The 21,344-nt window shown below is 36.7% G+C and overlaps 1 protein-coding gene across 4 annotated transcripts in view; it reads right to left on the reverse strand.

Moving 5' to 3' along the window:
- The window catches only part of RAVER2 (ribonucleoprotein, PTB binding 2), a 104,257-nt gene that overhangs the window by 60,708 nt on the left and 22,205 nt on the right, over nucleotides 1–21,344 (reverse strand). For all 4 annotated transcript variants that reach the window (XM_081306342.1, XM_081306340.1, XM_081306341.1 and 1 more), the window contains exons 2-4: nucleotides 11,188–11,254; nucleotides 3,829–4,298; nucleotides 4–195 (exon numbers count right to left, since the gene is read on the reverse strand). In XM_081306342.1, the coding sequence (XP_081162468.1) occupies nucleotides 4–195; nucleotides 3,829–4,298; nucleotides 11,188–11,254 (729 nt within the window). The remainder of the gene's footprint in view (nucleotides 1–3; nucleotides 196–3,828; nucleotides 4,299–11,187; nucleotides 11,255–21,344) is intronic.

A 21,344-nucleotide genomic window follows, 5' to 3' on the forward strand; every position in this document is an offset into this window, starting at 1 on the left:
TACCACACGTTGAGCCGCTATCAATGCTGCTAATGTACTTCGTCCAGGCGCTCCTGGGGCACAGAAGGAAACCTGGACTTTGCTTCCCTTGAAGGTCATGCCATCTGCTGCTTGCTGAACCTCTTCAGCATGCTCTGCAGTGTGATACTCAACCACTGCAAAGCCGCCAACGTAACTACCTTCATCCTGTGCAAGCTGACAATAATACATTTTATTAAAAGGGAATTTTGATGTTGACTTAGAAACATTAACTTACAATAAATAATTTTCAAGTTCAAGAACATTTATATTAGCACATAATGCTGATGAAGATAATGTTTTCTTTTTCTATGAAAATGAAAGTTTACTCACTGCTCAGATACACTCCTTCCTGAAGACAGGAAGATAAAACAGGGGTCTGTCAACTTTTTGATTTTTCTAATTTATTTTAACAGTCAATGCTCAAATGATAATAATCACTAAAGAGTAAGAAAAAATATTTTTAAGAAAAAAATTTGATTTATAGGAAAACAAGGGGACACAATAATGAAAGCTTTCTTTAAAACAAAATTCACTGGATATATGGACAATGAAACACACCAAAGAATTACTGGAACATATGTCAACATAAAATTAAATTAGTATTTTCAGGAGCAGAAAGGTAGGAGGAAGCATTCAATTTGTAGTTCAGCAGTTTAGGCAGATCCCAGCAATCTGGTCAAGTATACCAGATTTATTTTTAAAAATCGTGCCCCAGGTTTGTTAAAATACCATATGTAACACACAACCTTTATTTCTGAAGGTAACCTAAGTAAATGGCTGCTGTGTAGAACTTGATTTATTTCTAGTCACCCACCTGTAGGAGTGTAAGGGAAGATACTAAAGTCCTGGATCTGTAAAGACTGGCACAAAGAGCAAAAATAAGAACAAAATAAGAAACTACAATGTTTCTAAGTTTTGAACATGTCTGAATCATCTTACATACATTTACGCTGCAAAGGGATCAATGTGACAACTTTCAGGTTTGTGTGTCTTTGAGAAGACACACTGACAGCACTTCTATGTGTTTGGCATCTGGGATATTATTACAAATAAATCGCTTCTTAATTTTAAAAATAAAGGAGACTGAAAAGAACTGTCTTCTACTTTCTGGTATACGTAGACCAAATTTCCATTTTTCCTTCATGTGCTTTATTCCCTTTAAAACTGTCCTCAAATGTCTTTATCTCCATAAACTATTTTCCAATCACGTGGGGAAAAGTGAAAATGCATACTCCTTCCCAACAACTCTGTTCTCATGATGCAAGCCAGAACTTCAAACTGGATTTGTAAAGGTCACCAATCCCTTTGGTCTGCTGACCGCAGTGACTGTGTCTTTAACCCTGTCTGTGTCGACTTACCATGCACTAGGCCTCAGTTAACAGGCCCATGGAAAAGAAAGCATTCTCACATTTTTTTTAAGTATTTATTTTTTAGTTGTTTAGTGTTGGACACAATACCTTTATTTTATTTACTTATCTTTATGTGGTATTGAGGATCGAACCCAGGGCCTTGCGAGTGCTAGGCGAGAGCTCTACCGCTGAGCCACAACCCCAGCCCCCAGGACATTGTTGTTTTAATAATCTTTTTTGAAAACTTTAAAAATACCATTTACTATTTCTGTTTCATTATGATGAGCTTCCTTCCTTCACAATATGAAATATCATTTTAAGTCTTTCAAATGACAAAATCATTTTAACTCCATGGCATCAGTAGTTTTAGAGAAGAATATTTCAGCTCAGTGAAAGCCATTCAAAGATATAATGGTTTGACTTGCAACCTAGCTAATTTTCCACTATTTTGAAGTATTTGAAAAGCTAAATGGTCACTCAAAAATATTCCAGCAAACATTTTCTATCAGTGTAAAGCATGACTCAATAATCTAGCTGTAAGGTAGCTGTCAACTCTGGGGTTCATAATTCAAACATCATGATTGGCATTTCCCCTCATATTTGCCTCAAAGCCTCAACTAAAGTTATAAAGAATTATGTATGGCTACAGAATGATATTGCTATAATTCTTAGTCCACAAGAATATCGTATCAATAAGCCAATCAACTTTCAATAACTGGACAATGATAAAAGTTTATAATAAGGGGCTGGGTTGTGAATAAGTAGTAGAGAGCTTGCCTAGTATGTGCGGGGTGCTGGGTTCAATCCTCAGTGCCACATAAAAATAAAATAAAGGTATTGTGTCCAACTATAACTAAAACAAAATATTTTTTTTAAAGTTTATAATAAAATATTCTAATTTTATAAAATTCTTGGATGGTTTCTTTGATGTTTATATTGGGATTGGAGGGGTGGAAATGTAAGAAAAAGGATGGTAGCATTAATCATATTTATGTACATACATATATTACTAAAAACAAAAAAGTATAGCCTATATATATATATATATATATATATATATATATATATATATATATATATTTATCTGTATCTGCATGATCTTGCTCATATTCAGAATCTAAAAAAGCTGAAATTCTAGAATTAGAGAGCAGAATGATGGTTAACAGCAGGTGAGACAATTGCAATGTGTGATTGAAGAAATGTTGGTTAAAAGATACAAATCTCAAGAGATAGGAAGAATAAGTTCACTGTTGCAAAACATGGTGGCTATAGTGGACAATATATTATTGAAAAATGGTAAGAGAGTGGATGTTTAGTGTTCTTATAACAAAAATGACAATCACAGGGCTGGCAGTGTAACTAAGTGGTAGAATGTTTGCCTGGCATGCACAAAGCCCTGGGTTCAATCCCCAGCACTGAAAAATAAGTAGATAAACAAATATTTTAAAAAAATATTTTAAGTTATGCATATTATAATTAGCTAGATTTACTCACTTCGTAAGTGAGTAACGATATCATGTTACACATGATAAACCCATGTAATTTTATCTGTCAATTTAAATACACACATACACGCACTCTCCAATTCCAAAATTTCTATTGCAATAGTAAGAATTCAACAAATGTAAGATTAAAGAAAAATGGGACGAAAAAAGAGGGAAGGAAGAAGGGGAAAGAGCATGGAAGGAAAGGGAAGGTGGTAAAAAAGAAAAAAAATGAAGACAGGGAACAGGAATAATTGATCAGTTGCTATCAAAACTCAGGAAGGGAAGGAGTTTTTACACAGTATATATTCTCTCTATTTATTAGGTATGTTGAATTTTACTATTATAAAGTGCTTCACATTTCTCACCAGTGTTGTTAGTTTTCAGGATCTTCTCTAAATGTCTCACCTCCATGACTCCATTAAGATATAAGTATGCATTACTTTTAAACTTCATGATACTTTTCTATACTCCATTATATCACTCTTCGTACAGCATGTGCAAATTACTTGCCTACTTGTCTTTCTCCTCTACAGAATTTTGAGGAAGAAGAGAGAGAGAGAGAGAGAGAGAGAGAGAGAGAGAGAGAGAGAGAGAGAGAGAGAGAGAGAATATCCTTCTATTCTCTGCATTTGGACACTTGGCATAGAATCTGGCACAGAAAAAGTACTAATTTAAGAGTTGGATAAACAAATGGATGAATCAACACATGGCTGGACAAATGGATGGGATGAGGAGGGGAATGAGCAAGCCATGGATTTGCTAAGGCATACTTAACTACTCACAATATAGTTTGGCCCTTGAACAGAAGGAATTGACTTAAAATTTCACACGTGATTAAAGTCTTCCTTATAGACTAGAACAGAATCAAATTATCCATTGTAATATCCACACAGGTATGAAAAATAAATGTTTGAGTTTACACAGGAGATATATACACAGGTATTTCTAGGTGATCTCCTAAAAATACATACCTGGCAAAACACAGGCTTATGGATACTGGAAAAAAATTGTAATAGCTCTTCTGAATCCCTGTAGTCACCAGGGAGTTTATCTATACAAAGGCACTTAGAATGAATGAGCTCTGAGGCCAATAGATTAACATCCATCCATTGTGCAAAGAGTGCTGATGCTCCCAACTGTTTACCCAGTAGTTCCAATCTAGCCTTTGCAGCAAAGTCCTTTTTCATGTATTCCACAAATCCATAGCCTTTGGAATGGCCAGTAACTTCACTGTAGACCAGAAAACATCTCTCAATATTTCCGTAAGTACGCACAAGTTCTTCAAACTCTTCTAATGTGAAAGAAATGGGCAGGTTGGTAACACACAGCAAAGCATCTGTGGGCTGGAGTTGAACTATCAAGTCTTTGCCTCGAAAAGAATATTGATGAAACATCTGAATTGCACTCTGGGCTTGTTCTCCATTCAATAAGGTAACAAAAGCTGGAAGATAATAATAAAGTGAATTAAAGAGTTTTTGAGGCCAGTGTTTTCCATTTCTTTTTTACTGTGACCCACAGTAAGAAATCCATTTTATGTTCACACACAATTTTTCTGAAACATAATTATCATGAAATTATACCCCTGTTATATGAAAAGCACAAAGCACTAATTTTTTAAAGTTCTATTTCACAGTTTTCTTAATGCTGACATCTCACTAAACTACTTCCATGGTCAGTTGTTCAAATAGAAAGTATGGAAATTATATTAGGAGTTCCATTGTAAAGTCCTACCATATTCTAAGAGTTTTTTTTTTTTTTTGGTAATCTCCTCCAAAATATAGAGAGATAATTTTTCCCTAACAACTTGTGATACAAAAATCTTATGAAGCCTTCATAAAAAACAAAAACAAAAAAACCACAAAGGTATAGCAAAAAAAAACAACTGCCCAGAGGAGGAGAGCCAGTTCTCACCAACTCATGTATGTTTTTTCTTAAAATAAGATTACTTAGGTTGAAACAACCCACAAACGTATATAATTTGGTATACTTTTATGAATAATATCTAATGAAAAGATCACATGATTTTGATCTTAGACAAATAGCCTAGTTTTAAATTTGATAAAACAATAAAAAACTGTCCTCTCTACCTAATGAAATTATTCCAGCACCAAACAACAAATTGATATGATAATTTATACAGTATAGCTAGGTACGGTAGAGATCCCATCTACTAAGGAGGCTGAGGCAGGAGGATCACAATTTGAGGCCAGTCTCAACAACTTAGCAAAAATCTTGTTTTAAAATAAAAATTAAGAAAGGGCTGGGGTGTAGCTTAATGGTAGAGCACCACTAGGTTCAAACCCTTGTACCATCCCCCCAAAGTAATTTAAACACAAGGTTCTAAATCAATGAAAAAAATCATACAATGTGTATCTATTAAAATTTTAGCCATGTTAATTATCTATTTTTCTAATAAAGTAAAAATATTTTGAGCAACGTTCTAAAAAAATTGGAAAGCCCCACATTAAAAGAAATAACACAGAACAATCCATAAGTTGCTCTAAAGAAAGTTCCTCAGGGGGCTGGGGATGGGGCTCAAGCAGTAGCGCTCTTGCCTGGCATGTGTGCAGCCCGGGCTCAATCCTCAGTACCACATACAAACAAAGATGTTGTGTCCACCAAAAACTAAATAATAAATATTAAAAATTCTCTCTCTCTCTCCCTCCTCTCTCTCTCTCTCTCTTTAAAAAAAAAAGAAAAAAAAAAGAAAGTTCCTCCCTCTCCCACTCTATTGGAACTATACAGTGGAGTTGCTCTATATAAGCATTTAATTTACCCAAATTCAATTAGAACAGCATGATAATGAGTTGTATATAGAAAATATGTATAAAGCAAGAAAGGAAGAAAGAATTTAAATAGCCTGGGTAATTCTGCCTGTCATTTCAATCTGTTCTTCCCTCAGCTGGTCTTCGTGCCCACGTAGGTGGCTCGCAGTGTGAGCATCTCACCACACTGAGTATGAAGCTAACATTTAAAAAACACATCTTTCATTTAACATGGTCTCCAAATGCAAGGAAATCATTGCCAACGGAAGAGCCAATGCTTTCAACACTAGAGAAAAAATAGCTTTGCCATACTTATTGAGAGAATATCTCTTGGTTTCCAACACCCTTTTTAAATGGCTTAAGTTATTTTGATTCTGTATCTTTTTTCACCTCTTATGCTGATATAAAATATCATCTAACTCAATTTCCTTAAAACATGCAAATAAGTCAACCGACAGTTTGTAAATACTGGTTATGTTCCTAATATCAGCCATAAAATCATTAGCTCATGTGTGACTTGAATTCTCAAGGCATTTGGAACTGTTTATTATTCCCCCCTGCTTTTTTTGTTTTTTTTTTTGGGGGGGGGGTACCAGGGACTGAACTAAGGGGCAATCAACCACTGAGTCATATCCCTAGCCCTATTTTGTATTTTATTTAGGGACAGGGTCTCACTGAGTTGCTTAGCACCTCACCTTTGCATAGGCTAGCTTTGAACCTGCAATTCTCCTGCCTCAGCCTCCTGAGCCGATGGGATTATAGGCATGTGCCACTCACCCAGCTAATATTCCCTTTATTAATTTCCTTGGTATACTCTTTCTTGGGTCATACATGGGTAACCTGTCTGAGTACTCCTTCCTCTGTTTCCTTTGTTACATCTTTCTCCTCTGTGCATAGCTACAAGGTAGCTCTCCTTTGTGTTCTTCCTGGCAGATTCACACACAGAAATACCTGTGTGCCTGTACCCAGCAGCTTCAGGCCACTGAGTCCCTCTTCTCTCCTGCTACACCTTCTTTTCTTGGGGCAATCGAGTCTCCTCCCATTTATTCAGTAGTATGTGACAAATACCTTGTTAGGCACTGGAAATGCACTGGTGAATAAAACAGGTATGATTCCTTTCAATATAGAGCTTACACTCTAATAGGGAACACGAAATGTTTAACAATGAGTTACAAATGTGGTGTCATCAGAGAGGAAGTAGGAAGGACCATGGGAGCAATTAAATACAGCAAATAACCCAGTCTGGAGGCCCAAGAGGGCATCCTATACTCTAATAATTCCCAAACCAATGTCAATGTTTTTAATCTTCAGTTATACACACACACACAGACACACAGACACACAGACACATACACACACACACACACACACACAAACACAGGCACACACGCACACATGCACACACCTGACTGTCCAAACATTACTCATGATCTTCATCTTATTGCCACCAAGAAAAATGAAAACAAAAACTCAATTACTGCTCCTCTTCCTTTGTTCCTTATTTTAGCTGGTGACCTCACACTCACAAATCCGAAACCCGGGAATCCCCCTAGACCTGTCTCCTTCATCTCCCACATAAAATGTTCTCGAATTCCACCCTTATTCAATAGGTCTTGAATCCATCCTCTTTTCTTTGTTCCTCTAGCTTTTCCTCTTTTTAATCCTTTTTTCACAGATGACAATACAGCACTCTCAAAACAGAAGCTTAACTGTGTCTATTTACTGCCCGAACTGCAATGGTTTGGTATTACCAACGCAGCCGCAGCCTAGCTTAGCCAACAAGCCTTTCTAGCGAAGCCTTCCCCAGTCTGACTCCAGCCTCGATAACTGCCCTAGTCCCTCCCCTCCCCACACTGTTCTTTATTCTCTGACAATACTGAATTATTTGTAGGTCCTGTAAACATCAGGTTGTTTCAGGCATCTTATACATTACACATGTAGTCCATCTTGCTACAAGATCCTTCCCTGTATCTTCAGCTACTTGGTTGAGTTTCACATTCAGCCCAGGGACTGCTGCACCATGGCCTCCAGGAAGCCTTCCCTGAAGCTCTCTCCCAGCCAGAGTTCACCATTCCTGGTTTTCCGATACCTGTGCATTTTGAACTTTGCTTGAATTGTTGCATAAATTACTATGACTGTATCCCCACCAACTGCCACAGTCATGACACCTAGATAAATGAATAAATGCATGCATCCATAGAGCGACAATACATTTAAAAACTGACAATCTCTTATTTTTTTTTCTCCTTTGGGTATCTGCATTTACTCAACCCAAATAAGAGATTTTATGGTAGAAATTAAATGTCATAAGCAAATTAAAAATTTCAAGCAGTAGGAAAAAAGGTCACTTTTGTTCTTATATAGCTTCTTTCATGTCTTTCAAAGATCACAAATTCGCTAAAAGCAATAATTTTTTTTCTCACATTGACTCTGGTGGAAGTGGCAGGTGTCATTTTAAAGAGAAAAGCTTGTAAGGGATTTCAAGATTAATTCTCTTATGCTTTTCCTGTGTTAAATATTCCACAATTGGTCCCAACTCTTAGACAAGTCATTGCTTGCTCATTATTAACTCATTATTGGGATAAATTTGATGGAAAGCATGCCAAACATTTTCCCCTAAAGTATCCTATTTTAGTTAATATGGCACCATCCCACTTAGAGCTGCGCTTGAACCTAGGGCTTCACAAATGCTAAGTAAATACTCTACTCCTGAGCTACATCCCCAGCCCTAATGTTTATATTTTAGTACAATAATTTCCTCATATCTACTATAGAAAGCTCTGGTTGATAGGTTATAGTTTATAAGTGTCAGCATCTTTTATCAATCTACTTATTAATTATACGTTCCTACAGGTACCATCATTGCTACTGAAATCCAAGGAAACACCATTTAATACAATTAATGAGTTTCTTTGTTGTGTTATTTTAGTGGGTGACTTAGGGCTTACAGTACATCTTCAACCTATCACAGTCTACTCTCAAGTAATATTATGTACTTCATGGATAGTACAGGAGCTTGACAACAGTGTACTTCCATGTCCCCCACCCCAGCCTTTGTATTATCGCTATTACATATTTTATTTCTACATGTGTTATAATTTCAAAATAGTGTTATTTCTACTCTAAAAAGTCCATTATCTTTTACATAGACTTAAATATTAAGAAAAAGTCTTTACCCACATAATGACCATATCTGGTATTTGTGTGTGTGTGTGTGTGTGTGTGTGTGTGTGTAGTTCCGGATTTTTGTCTAGTATCATTTTTCTTCCTGCTTGAAGAACTTACTAAAATATTTCCTACAATGCATGTTTGATGACAATTATTTCAATATTATTGTATGACTGAAAAATATATTTTACCCTCGTTTTTAAAAGATTTTCAATGGGTAAAGCATTTTATACTATTTTTATTTTCAACAAAGGAAAAAAAATGTTGTCCTGAACTCTTCTTGTTTGTATGGTTTCCTTTGTGTCATTTCCTGTGATCATCTTTATCTTTGTTTCTCTAAACATCTTTTCCCTCCCTGCTTTTAAGAATTCTTCTTTATTGTGAATTATAAGCAGATGATTACAATGTGCTTTGTAGTCCTCTTTATACATATGTGCTTGGGGTTAAGTTTATCAGCTTAGAGTTTTCACCGAATTTAGAAAATTTTCAGCTATTAATTCTTTATATGCTTTTATCTGTTTTCCCATTGCCACCACCACCCTTTTTGGGGATTCTAATTATTCCAGTATTAGGACTCTTGAAGTTGTCCCACAGTTCACTTATAAAATAGTTCATATTTTACAGTCTTTTTTATTCTTTGTTTCATCTTTGATAGTTTCTTTTGTTGCCTTTAAGTTCACTAACCTTTCCTCTGCTATGTCTATCCCACTGCTAATTGTAGTTTTCATCTTTGGGGCTATGATTTGGTAAATTTTTTAAAATGGCTCTACTTTATATGCTCAATCCTTATTAGAACTTCTTGTACCTATAGAACACAGTTATAAAAACTGGCTTAATGTCTTTCATTAATTTACCTGCATCAATTCCAGGTCAGTTTTGACTAATGTTTCTCCTCATGATGGTTTGTACTTTCTTTACTTTTTAAAAATCTTTTTAAGTTGTAGATGGATACAATATTTGTATTCTATTTATTTATTTTTATGTGGTGCTAAGGATCGAACCCAGTGCCTCATACATGAAAGGCAACTGCTCCACCACTGAGCTACAACCCCAGCCCCAGTTTGTTCTTTCTTGCTTCTCTGCTATGTCTGATCTTTTTGTTTTGTTTTGTTTTTGTTGTTGTTGTTTTTGGATGCCAGACATTGTACATTTGGTCTTATTTGAGTGCTAGATACTTCTGCATTTATATAAATACTCTTGAGTTTTGTTTTAGGGTATGGTTACACTTTGGGGAAACAAGTGGATCTTTCCTGGTCGTACTTTTAAATTTTGCTAGCTAGGTAGAGAGTATCATTCGTCTAGGGGGAATCTTCCTCCCTCCTGAGGCAAAACCTTTGTCACTTCTCCTAGTGCTGCATGAATTATGCAGTGTATCATTCTGGCTGGTGACAACACTTCTCCTGTCCCCATGAGCTGGAAGACTGTTATCTTTAATCCTTTTGTCAATATCTGGAGACACTAAAATTTTGTGAAACCTACGACACAGCACTTTAAGTGTAGAGAAACAGTTGCAATGCACACTAGAAACAGGTATTGCAACATTGTTTGTAATACTCAAAGCCTATCAGAAAAGGATATACATCAATTGTGATAAATTCACTTGACAATATGTAGCAGTTTAAATCAATGAACTATAGAGTTTTATGTATCAACATGGAAAGATCTGAAAAGCAATGTTGAGTAAAAATAACAAAAAAAGCAAAATGCCAAATGAAACATTTAGAATACCATTTATGAAAAGTTAAAAAAAGAACAATAATCATTAATTGTGTCTAGATATAGTAAAATTACATGTATTAAACAAGATACTGTGATAACAGGTCCATAATCTCAATGGTAAAACAAAAGGTTTTATATTATATTTGCTCATGCTGCATGTGAAGGTTTACAAAAAAAAAAAAAAAAAAAAAAAAAAAAAGGGCTTTGCTCATTAAAGCCACACTGGTACCTGGGTTGAAAAAGTTCTACGACCTTTCCCAATAACTTGTAAGTGGGATGGGCAAGCAGTGAATCACATGGTGGCTCTGAAGCCTTCTACCTAGAAGGCATACATGCCATTTTCACTCATTGTATTTATCAAAATTGCATGTCCATTTTGACCTTCAAAGAGGGACAGGTAAATACTATCTTATCTCATGCCTAGAATAAAAAGAACCACCTGTGAACAGCTCTACTGACTACCACAATGTAATGCACAAATTGAAAAGTAGGTATCTAATTCTTGAGTGCTTGCCCCCAGGTGAGGAGAGACAGAGGTATAGAATTGAGCATAATAGAAACAGGATTTCATCTTTATATGCAATGTTCTTTTTTACTGTTATTTTTAAAATCTGAAATAATTCAATAGATCTGTATCAGGGTTCTAGCATGTATATCTCCCCCACCCTGAAATCTTACCTGTTCGTTTATTTCTGTCCACATAACAGTACTTTAACTCATAATCTTTTAACAAATCATGAACTTCCTGAAAAAGAAAAACAAACAAACAAACCATGAATTCAATAAGGACCCAAATTCAGTTAGTGGCTAATGTAGCTTGACTAGCCTACCCCAACAACAACAACAAAAAAAAACTTTTATGAATTCTCCCTAGTACTTATTTAAAGACAGGGGGAGATGCCTCACGGCGGCGACCGCCCTCACATCACAAGGTTTTCTACTAAGTTGTCCAGGATCACCTCAAAACTTTTCTTGCCGATTCCAACATGGCAGCGGGCGCGGAGAGATCAAGTCTCTGACCTCTGCAGCTATGCAGGCATAGGGAGTCGTAAACAACCTAAATCTGTTTGCTCAGGATCACTAGGCAATGCTGAGCTGACGTGGATCTGGGGCGAACAGTCTGGGCCTCTCAGAACACACACTGAGCCCGGATCGGCTGAATTCAAGCTCCCGTTCGCCTGCTTCCTGCAGACAAACAGCTGTGACTCAGCACTAATCCATCTGGCTGAAACAACTGGGTCAGCCCTTCTCATCCTACGGAGGTAAAAGCCTACCGAGCCTTCATAGGTAGTGGCCACAGGTTTGAAACGGGGCTTGGGAGAGACAGTAAGGACCCACCCGTTGCATTGGTCGCCCGGCAAAAGGAAACGAACTGTCGCCATTTGCAAGAGATACCACCATGGCAGAGAACTGACGTCATCAGACTGCGGCGGAGGAGATAACTTCATTGAAACCTGCGGCTACAGGTGTGTAATTCCCTAGCCTTCCCTCTCCACACATCGGGGAAACCTTAAGGGCCCCTCCCAGCTCTCCCGTAAGGGCCCCTCCCAGCTCTCCCGTGAGCACGATAGCCAGACCGAGGGAATCAGAGGTGGCGCGGGACCCCTGGCGCGGAACTACTGCTCCCACCAGTGCTGACAGCTGAGGTCTCTTGCACCAGCTACCGGGGGTGAGGCTACCGGAGGGCAAGTAAAATTCGCTGAGGATTCTCAGCCCCAAGCTCTACAAACTTAGGGTCTGAGGGAATGGCAAACTGGGAGAGTGTACCCAGTAGTTTATGAAAACAGGGCTCCTGGGAGCAGCAGATGTGGCGTGTAGCCAGTATTGTGGTGAGCGGCACCCGTGAGAGGGGCCTGGCTAGAGGAAAAGTGGGAAGTGACTAGACACAAGAGGAGACCCTAGGCACTCAGGATTGGAGACTCGCCCAGTCTGGGAGGAGGAGCTGCTGCACAGTGATTGGTTCCCGCGTATTGACAGGAGAAACTTGGCCTGGTGGGCACAGCGCCACCTACTGGAAGAGAACTTAATCAAACTCTAAGACTGCATTTATTAGTTTTTTTTTTTCTTTTTTTCTTTTCTCTCTTTTTTTTTTTTTTGATTTGGGTTTTTCTTTTTTTTTAATTTTTTTTCTTTTTTTATTGATTATTTAAAGCATTACATAGCTCATGATATATCATCTTTCATACATTTGACTCAAATTGTGTTTTGAACTCCCATTTTCACCCCAAAAACAGATTGCAGAATCACATCTGTTACATATTCACATTTTTACATAATGCCATATTAGTGACTGTTGTATTCTCCTACCTTTCCTATCCCCTACTATCCCCCCTCCCCTCCCCTCCCCTCCCATCTTCCCTCTCTACCTCCCCTGCTGCTGTTCAATTCTCTCCCTTTTTTTTCCCTCCCCCTTGCCCCTCATAACCTCTTATAATTCTATGTATCATTGAAGGTCTCCTACTATTTCCATGCGCTTTCCCTTCTCTCTCCGTTTCTCTCCCCCATTTGTCTTTGTTTACTGTAGTCTTTTCCTCATGTTCTTCCTTCCTGTTCTGTTCTTAGTTGTTCTCTTTATATCAAAGCAGACATTTGGCATTTGTTTTTTAGGGCTTGGCTAGCTTCGCTTAGCATAATCTGCTCTAATGCCATCCATTTCCCTGCAAATTCTATGATTTTGTCATTTCTAAGTGCTGCATAATACTCCATTGTGTATAGATGCCACATTTTTTTTATCCATTCACCTTTTCATTTTTCTTTCTTGTTGTTTTTTAAAATTTTTTTTACAATTTTTTTAAAAATTTTTGTTTCTTCTAATTTTAATTTAATTTTTTTATTATTTTTTAAATTTTTTTTTCTTTTTTTATTTCCTATTTTTTTCTTCTTTTGTCTTTTCATTTCTTTTCAATTATCTTATCCCCCCTTCCTTGAATTCTACCTCCTTACTCTCATTCTCTTTAGTGACTTCTTCCCTTCCCTTCTAATACCTTTCCTCCCAAGCATCTAATAAATTTATACGAGTAAACAGTAACTCATCAGTCAAACAGAACAAGAAGTAACATGAGCAGCTTCAAAAAGCAAGGAAGAAAAGGAGTACAAACAATTCAGGACAGCCTAAATATTCAGGAGGACCTAGAGTTATCAGAAAAATGGTCATATAAAGAACTCAAGGAACACCTTAGACAGATGGAATGGAACCTTAAAGAGGATACAAGACAGCAAATTCAAGCAGCGAAAGAGCACATTGAGAATGAATTACAGAAACAGATAAAAGAAGAAGTTAAGCATCTTTATCAGGAGATAGAGGTTATAAAAAATAATCAAACAATAATTCTAGAAATGAAGGAAACGATAAACCAAATTAAAAACTCAATTAAGAGTATCACTAACAGAGTGGAGCAAGTAGAAGCCAGAACGTCAGATAATGAAGACAAAATATATCATCTTGAAAAGAGTCTAGCCAACTCAGAAAGGCTGGTAAAAAATCATGAGAAAAACATCCAAGAGATATGGGATAACATAAAAAAACCAAACTTACGAGTCATCGGGATAGAGGAAGGTACAGAGATTCAAACCAAGGGAATGAGTAAACTGCTGAATGAAATAATTACAGAAAACTTTCCAGAAATAAAAAAGGAAACAGATATACAAATTGAAGATGCATACAGGACACCGAGCACACAAAATCACAGTAGACCAACGCCAAGACACATTGTTATGAAGATATGCAATATACAGAACAAAGGGAAAATATTAAAAGCTACAAGAGAAAGGAGACAGATTACATTCAGGGGTAAACCAATAAGGTTAACAACGGATTTTTCATCACAGACACTGAAAGCAAGAAGGTCATGGAACAATGTATTTCAAACACTGAAAGACAATGGATGCCAACCAAGAATTCTGTATCCAGCAAAATTAAGCTTCAGGTATGACAACGAAATAAAAATCTTTCATGATAAACAAAAGTTAAAAGAATTTGCAGCCAGAAAACCAGCATTGCAAAGCATTTTGAGCAAAACACTACACGAGGAAGAAATGAAAAACAATAACCAAAACCATCAGTGGGAAGTGCCTCGGTAAAGACAGAGGGTGGGGGGGAAGGATAATCATGGAGAAACAAACTAAATTTAAAAAAAGGATAAATAATCAAACATGGATGGAAGTACAAACCATATATCAATAGTAACTCTAAACATTAATGGCTTAAACTCTCCAATAAAGCGACATAGGCTGGTATCATGGATTAAAAAAACAAATCCAACAATATGTTGCCTCCAGGAGACACATCTGATTGGAAAAGACATACACAGGCTGAAGGTGAAAGGTTGGGAAAAAATATATCACGCACACGGTCCTTGTAAGCAAGCAGGGGTGGCCATCCTCATATCGAATAAAATCGACTTCAAGACTAAGTTAATCAAAAGGGATAAAGAAGGACATTTTATACTGTTAAAAGGAACCATTCACCAACAAGACATAACAATTATCAATATTTATGCACCAAATAATGGTGCTGCGACGTTCATAAAACAAATTCTCCTCAAGTTCAAGAATCAAATAGACCACAACACAATAATTATGGGTGACTTCAACACACCTCTCTCACCATTGGACAGATCCTCCAAACAAAAGTTGAATAAAGAAACTACAGAACTCAATACCACAATCAATAACCTAGACTTAACTGACATATATAGAATATATCAACCATCATCAAGTGGATATACTCTTTTCTCAGCAGCACATGGATCCTTCTCAAAAATAGACCATATATTATGCCATAGGGCAACCCTCAGTAAATATAAAGGGGTGGAGATAATACCATGCATTTTATCTGATCATAATGGAATGAAACTGGAAATCAATGATAAAAGAAGGAAGGAAAAATCCTACATCACATGGAAAATGAACAATATGTTACTGAATGATCAATGGGTTACAGAAGACATAAAGGAGGAAATCAAAAAATTCTTAGACATAAATGAAAATACAGACACAACATATTGGAATCTATGGGACACAATGAAAGCAGTTTTAAGAGGGAAATTCATCGCCTGGAGGTCATTCCTCAAAAAAAGGAAAAACCAACAAATAAATGAGCTCAGACTTCATCTCAAAGCCCTAGAAAAGGAAGAGCAAAACAACAGCAAATGTAGCAAAAGGCAAGAAATAATTACAATCAGAGTGGAAATAAACGAAATTGAAACAAAAGAAACTATTGAAAAAATTAACAAAACAAAAAGTTGGTTCTTCGAAAAAATAAATAAGATCGACAGACCCTTAGCCATGCTAATGAAGAGAAAAAGAGTGAGAACTCAAATTACTAACATACGGGATGAAAAAGGCAATATCACAACAGATGCTACAGAAATACAGAAGACAATTAGAAATTATTTTGAAAACCTATATTCCAATAAAATAGAAGATAGTGAAGACATCGATAAATTTCTTAAGTCATATGATTTGCCCAGACTGAGTCAGGAGGATACACACAATTTAAACAGACCAATATCAATGGATGAAATAGAAGAAGCAATCAAAAGACTACCAACCAAGAAAAGCCTAGGGCCGGATAGGTATACAGCGGAGTTTTACAAAACCTTTAAAGAAGAATTAATACCAATACTTTCCAAGTCATTTCAGGAAATAGAAAAAGACGGAGCTCTGCCAAATTCATTCTATGAGGCCAACATCACCCTGATTCTGAAACCAGACAAAGACACCTCAAAGAAAGAAAACTACAGACCAATATCTCTGATGAACCTAGATGCAAAAATCCTCAATAAAATTCTGGCGAATTGGATACAAAGGCACATCAAAAAAATTGTGCACCATGATCAAGTAGGATTCATCCCTGGGATGCAAGGATGGTTCAATATACGGAAATCAATAAATGTTATTCACCACATCAATAGACTTAAAGATAAGAACCATATGATCATCTCCATAGACGCAGAGAAAGCATTTGACAAAGTACAGCATCCCTTTATGTTCAAAACATTAGAAAAACTAGGGATAACAGGAACTTTCCTGGACATTGTAAATGCTATCTATGCTAAGCCTCAGGCTAGCATCATTTTGAATGGAGAAAAATTGAAGGCATTCCCTCTAAAATCTGGAACAAGACAAGGATGCCCTCTATCACCACTTCTATTCAATATAGTTCTCAAAACACTGGCTGGAGCAATTAGACAGACGAAAGAAATTAAAGGCATAAAAATAGGAAAAGAAGAACTTAAATTATTACTATTTGCGGATGACATGATTCTATACCTAGAAGACCCAAAAGGGTCTACAAAAAAACTACTAGAACTAATAAATGAATTCAGCAAAGTAGCAGGATATAAAATCAACACACATAAATCAAAGGCATTTCTGTATATCACCGACAAAACTTCTGAAACGGAAATGAGGAAAAACACTCCATTCACAATATCCTCCAAAAAAATAAAATACTTGGGAATCAACCTAACAAAAGAGGTGAAAGATTTATACAATGAAAACTACAGAACCCTAAAAAGAGAAGTAGAAGAAGATCTTAGAAGATGGAAAAATATACCCTGTTCATGGATAGGCAGAACTAACATCATCAAAATGGCGATATTACCAAAAGCTCTCTATAGGTTTAATGCAATGCCAATCAAAATCCCAACGGCATTTCTTGTAGAAATAGAGAAAGCAATCATGAAATTCATATGGAAAAATAAAAGACCCAGAATAGCAAAAACAATTCTAAGCAGGAAGTGTGAATCAGGAGGTATAGCGATACCAGATTTCAAACTATATTACAGAGCAATAGTGACAAAAACAGCATGGTACTGGTACCAGAACAGGCAGGTGGAACCAATGGTACAGAATAGAGGACACAGAGACTAATCCTCAAAGCTACAACTATCTTATATTTGATAAAGGAGCTAAAAGCATGCAATGGAGGAAGGATAGCATCTTCAACAAATGGTGTTGCGAAAACTGGAAATCCATATGCAACAAAATGAAACTGAATCCCCTCCTCTCGCCATGCACAAAATTTAACTCAAAGTGGATCAAGGAGCTAGATATTAACTCAGAGACTCTGCATCTGATAGAAGAAAAAGTTGGCTCTGATCTACATATTGTGGGGTCGGGCTCCAAATTCCTTAATAGGATACCCATAGCACAAGAGTTAATAACAAGAATCAACAAATGGGACTTACTTAAACTAAAAAGTTTTTTCTCAGCAAGAGAAACAATAAGAGAGGTAAATAGGGAGCCTACATCATGGGAACAAATTTTTACTCCTCACACTTCAAATAGAGCCCTAGTATCCAGAGTATACAAAAAAATTAGACAATAAGACAACAAATAACGCAATCAACAAATGGGCCAAGGACCTGAACAGACACTTCTCAGAGGAGGACATACAATCAATCAACAAGTACATGAAAAAATGCTCACCATCTCTAGAAGTCAGAGAAATGCAAATCAAAACCACACTAAGATACCATCTCACTCCAGTAAGATTGGCAGCCATTAGGAAGTCAAACAACAAGTGCTGGCGAGGATGTGGGGGAAAGGGTACCCTTGTACATTGCTGGTGGGACTGCAAACTGGTGCAGCCAATTTGGAAAGCAGTATGGAGATTCCTGGGAAAGCTGGGAATGGAACCACCATTTGACCCTGCTATTGCCCTTCTCGGACTATTCCCTGAAGACCTTAAAAGAGCGTACTACAGGCATACTGCCACATTGATGTTCATAGCAGCACAATTCACAATTGCTAGACTGTGGAACCAACCCAGATGCCCTTCAATAGATGAATGAATAAAAAAAATGTGGCATTTATACACCATGGAGTATTACGCAGCACTAAAAAATGGCAAAATCATGGAATCTGCAGGGAAATGGATGGCACTAGAGCAGATTATGCTTAGTGAAGCTAGTCAATCCCTAAAAAACAAATACCAAATGTCTTCTTTGATATAATGAGAGCAACTAAGAACAGAGCAGGGAGGAAGAGCAGGAAGAAAAGATTAACATTAAACAGAGACATGAGGTGGGAGGGAAAGGGAGAGAAAAGGGAAATTGCATGGAAATGGAGGGAGACCCTCATTGTTATACAAGGTTACATATAAGAGGTTGTGAGGGGAATGGGAAAATAAACAAGGAGAGAAATGAATTACAATAGATGGGGTAGAGAGAGAAGATGGGAGGGGAGTGGAGGGAGGATAGTAGAGGATAGGAAAGGTAGCAGAATACAATAGTTACTAATATGGCATTATGTAAAAATGTGGATGTGTAACCGATGTGATTCTGCAATCTGTATTTGGGGTAAAAATGGGACTTCATAACCCATTTGAATCTAATGTATGAAATATGATATATCAAGAGCTTTGTAATGTTCTGAACAACCAATTAAAAAAAGAAAAAAAAAGAATACACAAACAGTGAAACTTGACATCAGGTACAACCATAAGGATGATATCCTAATTAGAATAAGCTATACTCCTTGTATGTATACTATGTCAAAATACACTCCACTGTCATGTGTATCTAAAAGGAACAGCAACAAAAACAATACAGCTAAATTTAATTAAAGAGCTTATCAGAATTGAACTACAAACAAACAAACAAACAAAAAACCAAATATATATCCCCCAGTGCAACCCCTCCACATAGCCATGTTCCTGTTCAAATGGTACATTTATGGTCTCATGAGTGTATGAGGCACTGTCTTCATTCTGTATTTCTGCTTACACTTATGCCTTGATCTAGCATGGGGTAAACAAATCACTAAAGTTCACTAACTTTGTCTAAAATCACATGCATACTTTGAAATTCCAGTTCACATGTTCTTTCATGAAGAACATTTTCCATAGAATGTGACCTCATTCTTCTTGATGCTAACAATAGTCATAACTTTATCCCTCTTATGGAAATGAACATTATATTTCTTTCTATTTATGTATACTACATACAGAGGTTTTAACAATACACCTGCAAATTTTTGTAGTATGAACATACAGAATAAATATACATTGCATTTCTTGTAATAAACCATTTGTAGATTTTTAAATTAGAAATTCCTTGTTATAAATCAAATAACAACCATTGAAGTACAGTATGTAGTTTTGATATATTTCTCCTGGGCAGCTAATAGTACTTGCATACAGGAACTTTATTTTATGTATTTATATAGTACCTGTATTGCTTTATATAAAACAGGCAAATATATATTAAAGTACATGTATTTGAATTGATATATGGCCTTAAAGATTTTTGTTCATAATATATAACAAATTCAAAGGAATTAGACTATCACATAGGTGGATGTTTAGACCCCACATTGGAAGCCGGGTGGTGGCACACACAAGTAATCCCAGCAGCTGAAAAGGCTGAGGCAGGAGGGTAGTGGGTTCAGACCCTACACTGAAGAGTTACAACCAACCCATTCTATATAATGACTAAAAATACACAGGTGTTTGTATAAGTACATAACCTAAATCCTTAATTCAGTAACAATGATTCTTATTACTGATATTATTACAGTTAAAACATATTTAGCTTTCATTAGGTATAAGGCACTGAATTTGTTTCTTTAATTAAAAAATCTGAGAAGCAGAGTAGAGGGAAATCAAGTAGCTGAAGTCATACAGTCGCAACTTGGGGAGCGGAGATTCATCACAGTCAGGCTGCAGGGGCCCCCTCTAGCCCTCTATGGCATGTTGTCTTACTCTTTCCGGTGTAAACTTTAAAAATAGCACACTACCATCTACAGTTACAGAAACAATTATTTTTAGTTACTTTGTGAGATATTTGTCCACCCCCCAACCCTGGTTTGAGGGTTTTTTTCCCCTTCTTTCTTTTGTTCTTCTGTAAATGAAATGATTGTAGAATTGATTTTTGTGGGAATTCTAAAAGCTATCTAAAACATTTCTGCAGCCTTTTTAAGCCTCATTCACAGAAGTACATGAAAGCACACACAGAGCCACAGGTTTCAGCAGTTTCAGTGCCACAGTTAGATCAATTTTGGGGTTTTCTGATGAATCTTTTTTTTTTAAAGTTTGTACATAGATAACAAGAGTTACTTCTTAAGATATAAAAAGGGCTGTGAACTAACTGTGGTGTCTACTAAATAGAATTATGTGTTGGGAGGAATTGGGATTTTGTGTTTTCCCATCTGCATTCAGCCTTCTCCTCTGGGTTTTGAACCTGAATGGTTTTTCTTTCCAAATCCTCTCTTACTGAAGCTGAGTATTGAGACACATGCCTGTAATCCCAGCATCGTGGGATTCTGAGGCAGGAGGATCTTGAGTTCAAAGCCAGCTTCAGCACTTAGCAAGGCCCTGAGCAAATTAGCAAGACCCTGTCTCTAAATAAAATATATAAAAAGGGCTGCAGTAGATGAATGGATAAATAAAATGTGGTATATATACACAATGGAATATTATTCAGCATTCGAAGAGAATAAAATCATGGCATTTGCAGGTAAATGGATGGAGTTGGAGAATATAATGCTAAGTGAAGCTAGCCAATCCCCCACAAAAAATGCCAAAAGTTTTTTTCTGATTTAAGGACGCTGATTCATAATGTGGATGGGGAGGGGTGTGTGGCATGGGAGGATTAGATAAACTCTAGATAGGGCAAAGGTGAGTGAGTGGAAGGCTGGGGGCTTGGGGTGAGAAAGACTGTAGAATGAGATGGATGTCATTACCGTAAGTGCATTATGAAGACACAAATACTATGACTCTGTGTACAACCAGAGATATGAAAAATTGTGCTCTATATGTGCAATATGAATTGTAATGCATTCTGTTGTCATATAGAACAAAATAAAAAAATTTTAAAAATGGGGCTGGG

This window comes from Spermophilus citellus, assembly GCF_964194105.1.
Source record: "Spermophilus citellus genome assembly, chromosome: 9".
In the NCBI taxonomy this organism is placed as follows: domain Eukaryota; kingdom Metazoa; phylum Chordata; class Mammalia; order Rodentia; family Sciuridae; genus Spermophilus; species Spermophilus citellus.